Below are 14,379 nucleotides of genomic sequence, written 5' to 3' on the forward strand. Positions count from 1 at the left end.
CTTTCTGGTTTGTAGTGTATTCGTAGTCTGAGTGTTATAGACCAATCTGAGTAAGCTTTGGTTGCACCAAAGTAAAGTTCCTGTAAATTGGGTGATGCCCATCTATCTAGAAACCAACAAGGTCACCTCTTCCAATCATGATTTAGCTTTTAGAAATGTATCTACAATATATCCTGGCCAAGATGTCACCTTTTCATTTAACTTTCAAGAACAAAGCAAATGGCTCTGCTTAAAATGATCAGTCATTTTAAATAATGAGTACTGAAATAAAAATTAAAAGAGCTAAATATTTAAAGCATTATATTTAGCTTTGCTAAAAGAATGTTTAGCCATTGCCAGTGTGTGAATGTGTGTGTGAATGGGTGAATGACTGAATGTAGTGTAAAGCGCTTTGGGGTCCTATGGACTAGAAAAGCGCTATACAAATGCAGGCCATTTACCATTATTGTCTTAAACACAAAGTTTTAATTGAGTGAATTCTAGTGCTTTTAATTGAAAGTTGATAGTTTCTTCCACGTGCACAGGAATTTTTTTTGATTTTATGACTGAGAACAGAGCATTGCTTTGAACCACTCACAGTTGCACCTCTAGCCTATGAGCATAACAGTCAATCAAAAGGGAATCTGGGGCAAAGGGGCCTGAAAGGGAGACATATAGCATAAACTGTAGATAGCCAAAGAAAGTGGAGATTCTGCCAAAAGGGATGGAGACAAGACAACATGGCTCCGTGTGGGATTTCACTTTGGATTTTGACCCTGCAGGAATATGTGGAAGTACAACTGACAGGACTTGCGTGGAGAAGTCGGCTCTATTCAATATAACTAAGTAAAGAATGCCCTGTGTAGTCACTGATGCACCAGCATAAATCCTCCAAGGTATAATATTGCCTCGGCAGTTTGCTTTACCTCTCTGGTTGGAAAGAGCAAAGACACTACATAATGTCATGTTTTGGGTTTTTTTTTTTATCATGTTTGCCATAAATACATTCAGGTTTCTTGAAATAATTGCGAGCGGTACAACAGATGCAGCAAAATCAAATTTATGGAATTACTAATTAACTGCTGCGAGACATGTGAAAGCAGTCCCTGCAGCAAAGTAAAAACTGTGAACAGACACCATAACTACTTTAGCTGAGATTTATTTCACTTTTTTTTTGCTACATTCTTCTTTACTCAAATCTAGGGAGCATAGGTGGGTCAGTTATTTAAGAAATACTTTATATTCAACTTCATATGAATATGTGCTACAAATAAAAGTGATCTTGGAGTGGGTAGTACAATAAGCTTTTAATCTGTTCAGTCATGTCTGAAGCAACAAAATTTCCTTTAAAAAGTTTAAATGTAAAAAACACAAACACATATACGATGAAAATTTACAGGTCATGACTCAAGGGAATTTTTTTTTGATCCAATTAAATAATTCCCAAAGTAGGACGCGGGGGGTTTGCAGCTCATAGTCCCTGATGAGGCAAATGGTGTGTCATAATAATTCACAAAATGATTTCCTTACTGCATCTAGCGGCTCCATAGTGTAGTGGTTTACACATTTGCCCAACAAAAGAAAGATCCCCAGTTTGAGGAGACACAAATCCCTTTTGGGGTTGTGGCAGGAAGGGCATCCGGAATAAGAACAATCTGTCAAATCAAACATGCAGAGCCACCCGCTGTGGTGACCCCTTGTGAATAAGAGAGCAGACGAAAGTAGCTTCTTCTATTTCCTTACTGCATACATGTGTGTGTGTGTATATATATATATATAAATAAAAGTCTTTGAAGTTAAATTTTGATGTCAACTGTATTTTTTGACTTAGGCCAATAAAATAAGCAATTAAAGAAAAAACACTTCATTGGTGTCGTAATTATTTAACGTCATGTTATTATATGAAAAACAGATGCTGTTGTTGAGACTAACTGTTTATGACAACGAAGACATTCTGCACTGTAAGCAACACATTAGTGACCTTTTCAAAACAAGGGGTAAAAGCTGATTTAACCAATATGCCAGCGACACTGAATCAAGTCACTGGTCGAAAAAAATACAAATAAAAAAGCTATGCAACACATAAAATCAGCAACAAATTCTTTTCTTTTTAATTTATATGGGAAAATTAGGACTCCTATTCAACCTAATGTAGGCTCCAAGTTTTAAAACAAACTTTGTTTGGGGATCCAGCATATATAAATCCTTTTTTAAACTGGTTTAGGGGGACAATCTCAAACTTATCAAATATCTTGTATCTTCTTATGGCAAAAAAAAAAAAAAAAAATCTCCTGTTGCACTTCATTTTTATTCTTTAGATGATTCTCAAGTTTAAGAAAACAAAAAACATCAACAAGGGAACAAAGAAAAACAGAGTCCACAGAGCTCTGCAGCGTCAAGCGTTTGGCTGCCACAGAAAAGTCTAGCACCTCCTGCTGCTTGGGAGGCTTCTAGTCTAGCTGCTCCTGCTTTATCCTGTTTGAATTGGGCCCTCGCTGACTTGTCCTCCTCAGTTCCCTCCTCAGGACGTACTCGCTGAACTGGGATGAGTCCACGCCTCCGCCGCAGGAGCCAGCGATCTCGAAGCCACGTTGCTGGAGACGCTCTAGAACCTGGGAAATGTGGAACAAGATAGAAGGGGGGAGGATGTCAGAAGCAAGATATTGATTATAGAAGGAAATGCACACGGTTGGTCATTTCTTGGTAAAAGTCAGTGTGATAAGCCAGTCAGGGAGTCGCTACAACAGTGATGCTAAACTGTTAACCACAACCTTTTGTTTACTGCTGCAAAGCTGAAAAGCATTCAATCACCCAAAACTCCTCCAATTATGTGCTGCTGCCTTAGTCTAGCATTGGAAACAGCTTTGGGAGTAAGTAGCAGCAACATACGGCTTGTGACGGGAATTTGGATGGGACTTTCACAAGACTTTCACAAAACCAAGAGCCTCTCATATTGCCTCATACCTCATTTTCATTGTTTTCTAGTGTATATGTGTGTTTGTCTATGTGTGTGTAGCTGTTCCTGATCCCACAGCCTCGCAGACATCTACAGACGTGTCCAGGGGGGTTGTAGGATCACATTCCATCGAAGAGGCCCCAGGGAGCAGTGAGGCTTTCTCTCTGCCACTTGGCTCAGTGTGGGCTGCTCAGGAAAAAAAAACCCTCTCCCCAATTCTCCCCCAGGCCCAAGCCTTCACCAAAACTACAAAGGTCCCCCTACTGCTGGCAGCTCTCTCTGCTCCCCTTCCTTCTCTCAAACCCCCCGCCCTGCCTCCATTAGCCGCAGATACAGCATTCACCGCCGGCGTGCTTTAATAACCAAACAGGATTATGGGCCCTGCCTGGGGACAACCTGCTAGGGAGCATGCTCACTCTCTTGCTTGCTCTCCACGACTCACACACACACACACACTCCAGAGTCTGGTTTGTGTGTGTGTTTTTTGGGAAGGAGGCGGTGATTTGACTTCCTCAGACGGAGACATAGTCCAAAATCATTGTAAAATCTTTTCAAATATGCCTTTACTTCATCCTTTATGGATGCATGTCTGAGGATTTTACCATCAATGAGTTATTGGAGTATGAATTTATAATCTGGGAAATGCAGGATTGCCAAATACATGCAGACAATAACAATGGAGGTTGACACAAAAAGAGTGTTTTGTTGAGTAAAGGCTTACTTGTGTGTGCAGCATACACCTATTTTTTAAAAGCTTCAGTTTTGCATGTATTAGTTTCAGGTAAAAACACAGTTCCTGGGAAAGGATCATATTTTAATAGAAAGCAAATTGAAACTTGACCTCTAGTTCTTACAACAAACTTATTTTCTATCTCCTTGTAATGAATGGTGTTCGAATAGACTCCCAACCCTTAGATTTATAACACCCCTAATAACTTATAAGAGTTTACAAAGGCAAAGTTAACTTTAATAAACAAAGATAAACTAATATATCAGAAGTGCACAACCTCAAGATATTGCTGGTATTCATTCACTAAGGCATCCAATTCTTAGTAGGAAATCTTGCCAAATGCTTTTGGGATGTTATACGCAGAAACAATACTTGAACAGAACACCATCAAAGTCTTGATTTTATTTTAAATTGGACGTCAATCTGTTGATCCACTAAGACACTCAGAGTTACTGACTTGTGTTTTCATTACACGCTGAACTTCCTCTTTCTTCTTCCTTACAGTTTCCTTTTGCACCACTGATAAAGGTCTCAGCTGTTCCACTATGTAAAACTCCCATCATTAACAACTTTCTCATCATTAGTTTGGCCCTAATGCCCACTGTAAGCTGGCGTTTTGGTCATCATTGTTCAAATAATTCACAACAAACTTGAAATGGGCTGAGAGGCTCCTTCAGCTTCTCTGGTCTCTGTTTTCAGTCTTTAAACCATCTAGCACATGGTGGAAGACTCTGGCCAATCTAATGACTTTTTAGACCAAGAGACCAAAATTAAATGTTTATAGGTTGTGAGACATGGTTTCACCTGAAGTAATGGGTTGAACTGAGATCTTTCAAACTTTATGTAAAACCAAAAGTCCAGATTAACTGATTTTTTTTTTGGTATATGAAGCACATCTACACCTTCATTTTTGTGTAATGCAATGTTATATGTTCAAAACCATCCAAAAACATAGTGTTACATCAATGGCTAGTACTGAAGCTCAGCCCTTTTTCAGCTCTCCAGTTACAGTCAACATTATTATTCCATACAAATCACAGAAAGTAAAGATGGTGGTAGACTTGTGTAATGATAGCTTTCTAAATCAGCGCTTTGATGAACTCATCAAAGCACCCATTTTTCTGCGAGGCTGTTCTTGTAATTTGATTGGATTAAAAAAGATAAAAAAAAGAAAGCCTGCAATCAGACATCACTAATTTTTTAAGACATAAAAAGGCTAAATGAGCACAACATTACTGCAATCAATTATTATGTTTTCAAGATAGATGGATACAAACCTGGACAGAGTTGAGGTGACAGTACCCATTCAGTGGGAACCGGATGACGTGTGTGGAGTCGTGGTTCCAGCCAGCATTGACGGAGTTGCACATAACGTCTCCGATTTCTGGAAACACATCTTCGATCAGGGCCTTGTCACCGCTGAGTGTGATCCTCTCACCCAGGTCGGGTGCAACACGCACCACCAAGCACTCGCAGGGACGGGACACCCGACCTAGCTCCTGGTCCTGGCGCCAGCGCTCCAGCTCAGCAAGCATGGGCTGCAGCTGGAAATATCGTGCTTCCTCATACAGCAAGCTGTAGTCCTGTAGGATATAAAAGTTGAAGGGTTTTCACATCATTGCATTCTCGAAAAAGAAATGTGAAGTTGTCGGCCTTAACGGTTTACACATTAAAACCATGGTAAATATGGTATATGTTTTCAGGGTTGCATCAAATATGTTGTTCCTGTTGATTATTCTGTTTAGATTTCAAAGTATTTTGTAATATTTTTTGTTTTTTTTCCCTCCTAGATCGATGCTTAATTGTACAATATTATCTTCTACACAGGTAGTCTTGATGCAGAATTCCGGACAATCTGGATACTAGAGAGCAACATACTAAAAGACACAAAAAGCAAAACAGTTAAAAGTCGTCATTTTCTTTCTAAAGCTGAGATATTCCAAAAAAAACCCCCAGAAAGAACAAGGAAGCTTTAAAAGCACTGTTCTACATGAATGAACAATAAACCCTAGTCGAGACACCACTCAGGAAAAATTACAAAAGATCCAAAGTAGAGAAGATACAGGGCGACGTGTAACACAGGGTTGCATGGGCTAGAGGAGCAGAGCCTTTACTCACAGCACTGCAGGGCCTAAACTGCACCACATTCCAGTTTTCACATGATCCTCTCAACATCTACTCACTGAGCATATGGCCTTAGCCTGAACTTGGTCTTGTCTTTTGCCTCTGCTTATTTTAACTGACATACTTTTTGCACAGTGGACAGTCCATCTGATAATGTGGTTATTTGTTTTCTCCCAGGGCAAGTTCAATAATTATTGCTTAACTATTTGAGTGGGGGGTGGGCTGCTTATGTGCCACATACAGTGACAGGCACCTTGGATGGACACTTGGCACAAGAACACAGAGAGCTGCAGAAAAAAGGATATCGTATGGCCATGGGTGTCAGTATAATTGTTTCAGTACGAGCCTGCTTTTTTACTTATGTATTGCAAAAGAATCTTTGCCAGTTTGTAGCTAGAAGGAATCAAACTGCATCTCTTGATGAGGAAATGCTTTGCAATTGGGGTTTGTTTGGTAGAGCCCTGATATTTTCTCTCCAGCATGTGAACCATTTTCAGTAACTCAGGGAGGACCAGTGACCAAAGGCGTTCCACGGCCTTAGCATTCATTGTGTGTGTTAAGTTGTAGGACTGCTGACTGGCTGATGGGAATTTACAGTTTCTAGGATGGGCATCAACTTACTTTGAAGTCGTCGGGGATGAGGAGCTTGGACGTCCTGAGGAAGTTGAGGATATAGCGGAACATGTGTCCATCCCTGTCAATGAAGTAGTGCTGCTTCAGGCTGTCCAGGACTATAGGCTCTGTGCCATCAAAGAGACGACCAATTCTGCCCGTAAGAGAGAGAGAGGAGGGGTGGTGATTTAAGCAGAAAGGGAGGTAAGGAAGGAAGAAGGAGGACAACATATCAGTGTATTTTTTTACACTCACAAACAATACTTGTAACAATTTTTAAAACCTAAACTTGATCTCACTAAATCTGTCTTAAAGAAAGAAAAAAAGAAAGAAAGAAAGAAAGAAGGTCCTGAGAGGTCAAGGCCAGCTGGTGCTTGGTTGCCTGAGGCAGGGAGGCAGTCACCCGCGGGCCTGTGCTTGGAGCGACAGTGTGGCCTCCCAGCCTCCAGATGGCTCCATGCCCTTTGGCTCTTTACTGCCGCTGTGACATCTGTCAGAATAACCAAGTTGCCTTTGTCTGCTCTCTGCATTCTGCACTTAAAGTGCTCACAAATTGTTTACCCCTTTAAAATAGCAGAGTTTTACAAAATGTGACATCTGACCGTCGCGTTACAACAATAACCAATAAACAACAAACTACGAGGAAATTCTGACAAAAAAAACATTAGGCTCCATCAGAAAACATCCCTGTAAAACACACAATACATGCAAAAATCCTGCCACAAATGGTTACCCCTGACCCTGGATCTTAACCTTCCCCCTCCACTTAAAATACATCTGTATGGCAGGGCAAACTCACCGAGATTCTGGAAATTTTGTTAAGGTGGCCAGACTGCTGGTGTACATGTGCCCACCTACATCGATGTGCACAGGAGCATTGGACTTGGTGAGCTGAGCAGGTGTTGGGATGCCCTGGTTACTCAAGGGAGACACCGGTGACCGTGTGATCATGGGCCTGGACATGCTGGAGCGATTATCCTGAGGGAGCACAAAGGAAATGCATGTAGGAAGACACATTAGATTGTAATCTTCTGCTGCAAATGAAACAGACAATTAAAACAACTCTAGGGAAGATCGAAAAAATTAGTATATTAGGAAAGAAAAAAGAAAGAAAGGCTAATAAGAGACAACAATCTGTGCATTTCTTTATCCAATATATTCTGCAGTCAGGAGTGGAGAGCAAGGGTGGGTTTTTTTCTTGTTACCCTTTTCTGTGCAAGATAGAGCAGCCCGACCTTGACCTGAATGTTGCCACAATCCACAAGCATCCACTCCTGTGGGCCATAATCTCCAAAACCAAATTAATTTGGAGCATCAATCTCAGTCATGAAAATGAGCAATAATGATTCCTGATTTGAATACTATAATAGGATTTGGAGAATAACGTCTCACGATAACCTACAAACACCATTAGGAGACGATTTCTGTTAAGCTCTGAGATGAAAAATGACTTTATACCCGAAAAAGTTTGAGTGAAGATTGGAGAAAACCTCAAAAGTGTCCCGATCACTAAGGAGTGAGCAGGACATTAGACACATCTGCTTTAAAAAACAAAACAAATAAAAACAAAACCGTGAACTCAACACATACATTTTACAGTATATTGCACAGGAAGGACTATCTGACACAGTGTGCGCAGTCTACGGTTGAGGGCACCGAGGTGATGATTTCTTCGATTCGGTAAATAAAAAAAAAACAAAACTACCAAAAAACAAAGTGTCCAGCACTTCGCTCCATAAAGTCGAAAGTTAAATCGCTCTCCCCCTCCCCAGACAACACGACACTTTTACGCGTTTACCTGCGCCGGCATCACTGTGGTTGGAGACGAAGTCACCGAATGGTCATTTTGCTTCAGAGATGCTGCGGGAACGGGCTCTCCTCTGACAGCGAACATCAGCGAGCTCTCCCTGCACTCCGCCGCTCGGATCGGGAGCCGTTTGAGGGAAGCGTGCACGGACTCATCCACGGAACTGATTGGACGGGGACGCTTTCTCGCCTTCTGATGCGTTAAGTCCATGATATCCGTTTCGTCCATTACGGCTCAGACGTTTAGGGTCAAAGAGATAGGAGAAAGCGGTGAGGCTTTTTTTTTCACCCTCTCCAACACACCTGCCAAAAATGAAGAGGCGTGAAAAAAATAGCGAGCACCGGGGGTGAGAGCGAAAGCCGTTGCTGTCACACGGAGCGGCTTCTTTGCAGTGGCTGGGAGAAGTCAAAGCCCCCGACAACATTAGCATTGTAGCGCCCGCGGCTCTTTTGGGCTGTCGCTGTTTCAGTGGCAGGTATGTGTGTCGCATTTTCGCGGAATGAAACAAATCCTGCCTTAGCCTGCAAAATGCGATCGTCTGCTTATGATGCGATTTGGGTTAACATCTGGACCTTGAACAGCTGGCCTTTGCCCCCCTTTTCGGAGCAGTGTTTCCACGCGCGACCACTTCCCCCCACCCTACACGTTGCTGCCCATTGTTCAGCAGCAGTTTTTGTTCAGCCTTCCAACACATCAGTCGAACAAAGTTGAGTCTGTGACAAAGCCGAAACAGTGGCCAACCTTCTCAATCACATGGACAAAAAAAAAGAAAGAAAAAAACACCCCTGCAATAGCCCATTCAAAAAAAACCCCCAAAAAAACAACCTCCCCCCACCCATACACACACTTACCAGCCATAAGCACCTGATTGATTGTGCGCTTTCCAGTCACACAAAAGCAGTCAGGAACATCACTCTTATTTTTTAGATGACCAAATGCATTCTGAATATGATGTTTTAAGGGAAAGGACTCTTCACTATTTACAGGCTGCAAGATGTTATCAATATCTAAACGTCCTTGAGGTCAGCAAAGAAACACTGCATGTGAAGTACCAGCTAACACCCCTTCAAATCAACGGTGTGACCCTCAGAGCAGCTATAAAACTTCTTCATCTGTTTCTCCCTGGCTCTGTGTCTGACAAGTGTAAGCGCTGCGGTGTGGTGTTAACACCACCTCCAGTGACCACATCAGCATTGCAAAGCTACCACACTAATGATATCGTGGAGTATAAAACCAGACCACAACATGTCCAATTGCGGTTAAAAGTACTGCCACAGCACTCTCCTGGGTTGTTTTTTTTTTCCCGCAGAAGAAATGTAGGGAATCCACAATTTTTAATAACATTCAGATTAAAATTAATTAGTTCAACCACTGGCCTTAAAACATCCACATTCCTGTTTCTCATTGGCAGTGTGAGTTTCACACCTAGATACCCAATTAGCAATTAAGCTTGCCTTTGAGTGTAGGCCTCCAATGCGGTGTGTGATCCTGGTCTGATTTGCATGCCACTTGTGCACGCGCTGATAAGCGCAGGCAGCAGCCATACATAGTTTTAAAATTCAACTCCAGAATCCCTCGCAGAAGGCAAAGGGGCCTGCGGGGCAAAAGAGAGAGAAATCACATGGCTGCTCTTCAAAAGGGGACCTGTGTAAGGCAGCCGGCAAAGTGCGTGGGATCACACTCAGAATGCAGGTAATTTGTTCCCTGACTAATTTGTGGAGATGGTGGTGTGTGCGTGTGTGTGAGTGAGAGAGAGTGAGTGAGAGAAAGTGTGTGCCTGTGGAGAGTAAGTTCTGAAAACAGCTTGGTGGAATTGGATTTCCTCAAAGCCTTGTCATTGCAAAGGTGGATTGAGTGTAAAATCTGTGAGGCATTATGGAAAATTGCAGGGGAGAAAGAAGAGAGAGTGAAAGAGAACGGGTGGTTGGGTGGGTGGGAAGTGGAGGGTTGGGAGCTGGAGGGAGCCAGTTGAGGGAATGAGCTCTCATATCACAAAATCATCCCGAGTTGCTGGAAATAAAGACGTGTCGTGAACCTTTAGTCGGACCTGTGTCTACGTTGCTCAAAATCAGTTCAAAGGTCACAGCGTCCTCAGAATCTACAAGTACGAATCCTGAGATGTGCCACACGAGCGCTTTTCCAACCTGTTGCCATTTTGAATTTGGCACAGCGCTACAGAAGTCTCCCATGCATGTTAGGATGTTTGCGAAAGAAGTCAAAACGTATGTGTTCAGGGAATCTGTTCGTTTATCCAGCTCGTGTAATTTTGTTGCACCACAGTATGCACAAACAAATCTAAAACATGCGCAGAGCATCAAAGCCAGGAGCAGTCGAGCTACTCCCTTTTGTTTCTGTTGTTTTTCACCAGTTTTCTTTCAGGCCTTTAATGCAAGACCATCTTTCTTCAAACTTTAAGGAACTAACACCTTACAGTAGCTCAGGTTGAATATTTAGTAAGAAATAGCAGGGTATGTGTTCCACTAATAATTAATCCAAAAACATAGAAAGCAAGGATCTGTCTGCTGTTGTAATAATTGAAGGGCCTTCTGGGGTTCAGCATATGTAACAGACTGACTTTAAGTTGGCCATCCCAGAATGCAACTCTTCACTGTTTCGACATATCTCACAAGATACAATTAGCATTTCAGATCAGAGCATTAACATTCAGTTCAAGGCAGGCAGACTGGTATTTACATAATCTGGATGGGTTGTCTCTGCTTTGTTGCCTGTGGCCATTTGTTTGAAATGTCCATACACAGACAACTACAAACTCTGGGTTAACATCAGTTGCCGCTAGCTGTATATATAAAATATATATGAAAAAGGTAATGATGAACTGTTATAACAGCATGGTTTGGGTAAAAACTGTAAGCTAGATCAAATGCATATCCCACTGGACTTTGTATACTTTGTAAATATAAAGTAACTGCATGCTGCAGCAAAGCCAAAATACCGCATTTCAATAAAACTTTTGTCATTGTCATTAATGTTTTTGTTTTCACATCTCCCCTCTTTGATGACAACTGACATAAGCATATAAGTTCTGAACAATGACTGCAGAGACTTTGTCTTCAAACTGACTCCACGTCTTATACTTAACAGTAAAGGGAGTATTTGGTATGTTTCAAATGACCCGTGGAGATGTGTTTAGTATGAAAAAGTACTAAGGCATTAAATGAAAGAATGAAGAGGTTGCCCACACAAACACAAACACATCACCACATTTGAACATACTATGCAAACCTGTACCGTACTTTAAAGCATCTTGTTGATTTTATGTGTAGTCACCATTTCAATTTTTGGCTGTAACTTGCATAAAAATAATCATTTCCAGTAGAGCACGGTGGTCCGGATAAGCTTTGATTCTCCACACGATCAAGAATTTCATACACAGCTGGTAACTATAAAACAAGCCATAGTAGTGCTTACTTATTTATCAACCAGGAACACACAATTACTCCCTCAGTTTTCTCAGACGTACTAATCTACTTGAAAACGATTCTTTGTGGAGTTACTGGAGCTGTACATCAGCATGACATCACAGATAAGGAAGTGTGATCAGTGCTATGTAGCCGCAGGCTGTTAGAGACTGTAGTGCATGTTCACTGGCATAGAGCAAACTATCCCAGGGCACAGGAGTGGCAGAGCCACTACAAAAATACAATAACAGCATTTCTCTCCCAGTGTTCCAATCGAGAGCAAGCAAAGATGAAGTTCAAACCGATCCTGTAGTTTCACTAATGCGATTCTGGCCTGTTTTGTTAAGTGTCTTCTTTCAGCTCAGAGCTCTGTTTGTAAATCTACTGTCACTGTGAAACAGATGAACTGAAGCCCTATATACAGTTCTCCCCCCCCCTCCCCCCTTTCCCTTTTTAACAGCGCCATCAGGTGATCGGTCCTGACAACCAAACATCTCAGTCCCACCATTCTCTTTATTCATTCACCCCCTGGAACTCGTGAAACTGGCTAAGGGCTTCATTACAGGTGACCAGAGCTGGATTTGAGTATTCTCCCTGGGGTCCAGTGGTAGATGTTTAGTAATCAAACACAATCTTTTATTTTATTTTATTTAAAAAAAAATCTTTATATTTTAGGATACCACATGCAATACTGTAGAAAGTACACACTTTAAACGGAGTACATGTCTGTTTACAAAGTATAGTCCTACAGGCGAAATAAGTCGATACTGTTACTACTACTGAGTAAGTATATCTGTGCCGATTCGCATCCGGACCTTGGAGTTGATTACGCACGGCGCGGTCGTAAAGCGATGAGACTAAAGACTAAATTCGCTCCTATTTTCGTCTTTAAATGCATAAATGTGAATCTCATAACGCGGACATGGCTTGCATTAACGGATGATTCACAGATTCCGCACTGACGTGTGTAAAAGGTACATCCTGTCATACAGAATAAGAAATACGCCCTCGGCAAAATTACTCCACAATGGCGTCTTTCATTAGAAGATCTAGGGCAGCCAGGAAATGGAAGTGTTTCACGACAAAACTCACTTCGAAAAACCTTTACGAAAACGACAAACGCGGGTTTAAGTAAGTTACAAGCAAGTTGCACAGCAGCAGCAGACACGGAGACGGCGATGTTTTCCGAGCTGAAACGCGCCAGGAGCGAATTCACACGGTGGATAAGTAGAGTCTTTGCTCGACAAGAGCACAGTCTGAGCCCGCTGTTCGTTTAGATTGGATGCACCAGAACGTCCTACATTGTAGTCACGCGCATACATTTGTACAGTAAGTAAGGGACAATAGCCAGGAAGTGGTTAAATATTTTTTAAGAACTGTACCGCTCGAATCGCTTGGCACATGCGTAAAAGCTGCTGCGCCTCTATGTCCCAGTCCATCCAACCTCGGGAATAAAATCAAACCAAATAAATCTTCGCTTACCTGAAACATAGAGCGGCATAAAGTATCTTTTTGGGCACCTTTTCCGTCCGATTTGGCCCACGATCTGCCTCTGTTCCTACACCAGTGAGAAATGCAATAGCTTGGCTAAGGTAGACAGAACAAAATACAGAGAATACTTGCTCCAGGGCTCCGAAACCCCTCAAGGCAAAGATCAGGATACAATTAGCTCATGTCTCTGCCCCAGTCTAAACCAATCTGCAAAATAAAACCGCGAGCAAAGAAAGAGATCACAGCAGCAGTGCCTCAGTCTTTGTTGAGTTTATGTTTTTATAAAATCAAATATTTTTTTTTCTTTCTGCATTTACAACACCCTCACCCCTCCTGCCTCCAACTTGCCTATTGCCTCGGTCTCGCAGAGAAGCTGATTTTAATCGTTATGATTAGTTTTGATGTAACGTTCCCCCGGGCGATTTCTACAAATGGATGGAGTGTTTTTCTGCCAGGGAGGAAAGGCAGCAGATGATGATAATTATATAGATTGTTGGTGGAGTCCTTTGATTTTTTTTCTCCCCCTTACTTTTCAGACATCTAACCTGACTAGTTTGCTTCTTTAACGTATACACGCAGCATGTGCTCCCTGACAACTGTTGATTAACCTTGAATCAACGAAATTAATAGAATGTGCTTAAATGAAATTCTTACTCGAGTTTGGTCTTTGTGATCTTTTCAGTCTCTTTCCTCCCTTTGGACAACCTCCAAATGACGTAGACCAGTTGTATAAATAAGCACTTGCAGCTTGCCTTGCCTCAATCAAGTCTGAATCAGTGCCCGAGGGTGATGTGCGAGCTCATTTCAAATGTTCAACCATGCATGATTTCAGGAAGATTGAGGCACTTCTGAGGCTTTTAGAATTACTTTGGGGATGCAAACAGTAAAGGAATTACATGTTCAAAGTTACAAGTCAACAGGCATAATTATTCTTTCCGAGTTAAGAGTGGTGTTTTGTGCACATGTGGGCACAGGGTTGACAGTTATTCCTTTAGATTCTTAATAGTTATCCCCATACCATACACTATGAAGGAAGGCTGAAATATCTCCTGCGCCCCCTACTGGGCAGAACATAAACTTTCTTATATGAAAGCAAAGCTGTTAGTGTAACTTTACCCAACATAAAAAGCAGAGAAACCAGAGAGAAAAAAGATGGATAAGACATCAATTTAAACTAAATATTTATAAACATGCCATGTAGCCTAATGTTCACGCAGAGACAAAACTGAATCCAAGCTCGTTTTGAAGTTCAAGCAACAGT

At 41.8% G+C, this 14,379-nt stretch overlaps 1 protein-coding gene across 7 annotated transcripts; it reads right to left on the bottom strand.

Annotated features, from left to right (window-relative positions):
• Positions 1–2,309: 2,309 nt before the first annotated feature.
• kctd1 (potassium channel tetramerization domain containing 1) lies at positions 2,310–13,848 on the bottom strand. Of its 7 annotated transcripts, XM_005721378.2 has the most exons (7): positions 13,773–13,848; positions 13,110–13,185; positions 9,663–9,802; positions 7,201–7,379; positions 6,411–6,555; positions 4,943–5,248; positions 2,310–2,591 (listed from the first exon to the last, which is right to left on the bottom strand). In XM_005721378.2, exons 3-7 carry the CDS (start codon positions 9,750–9,752, stop codon positions 2,430–2,432), a joined length of 882 nt encoding a protein of 293 aa, XP_005721435.1. In that variant the 5' UTR covers positions 9,753–9,802; positions 13,110–13,185; positions 13,773–13,848; the 3' UTR covers positions 2,310–2,429. The 7 variants fall into 7 exon arrangements, with proteins under 7 accessions (XP_005721435.1, XP_005721437.1, XP_005721438.1 ...); XM_005721380.2 differs by lacking the exon at positions 13,110–13,185; XM_005721381.1 differs by lacking the exon at positions 9,663–9,802.
• Positions 13,849–14,379: the final 531 nt, after the last annotated feature.

The sequence above is a fragment of the Pundamilia nyererei genome, unplaced genomic scaffold (assembly GCF_000239375.1).
Source record: "Pundamilia nyererei isolate P.nyererei 1_Seehausen unplaced genomic scaffold, PunNye1.0 scaffold00004, whole genome shotgun sequence".
NCBI lineage: Eukaryota > Metazoa > Chordata > Actinopteri > Cichliformes > Cichlidae > Pundamilia > Pundamilia nyererei.

Bases quoted from the DNA above. Each gene is read 5' to 3' on its own strand.
- kctd1 (XM_005721377.2), bottom strand. From the start codon at position 8,436: ATGGACGAAACGGATATCATGGACTTAACGCATCAGAAGGCGAGAAAG. The intron at 6,556-7,200 runs GTGAGTTTGCCC...TCTTACGGGCAG, and splicing joins ACAAAATTTCCAGAATCTCG to AATTGGTCGTCTCTTTGATG. The intron at 5,249-6,410 runs GTAAGTTGATGC...TATATCCTACAG, and splicing joins TCATCCCCGACGACTTCAAA to GACTACAGCTTGCTGTATGA.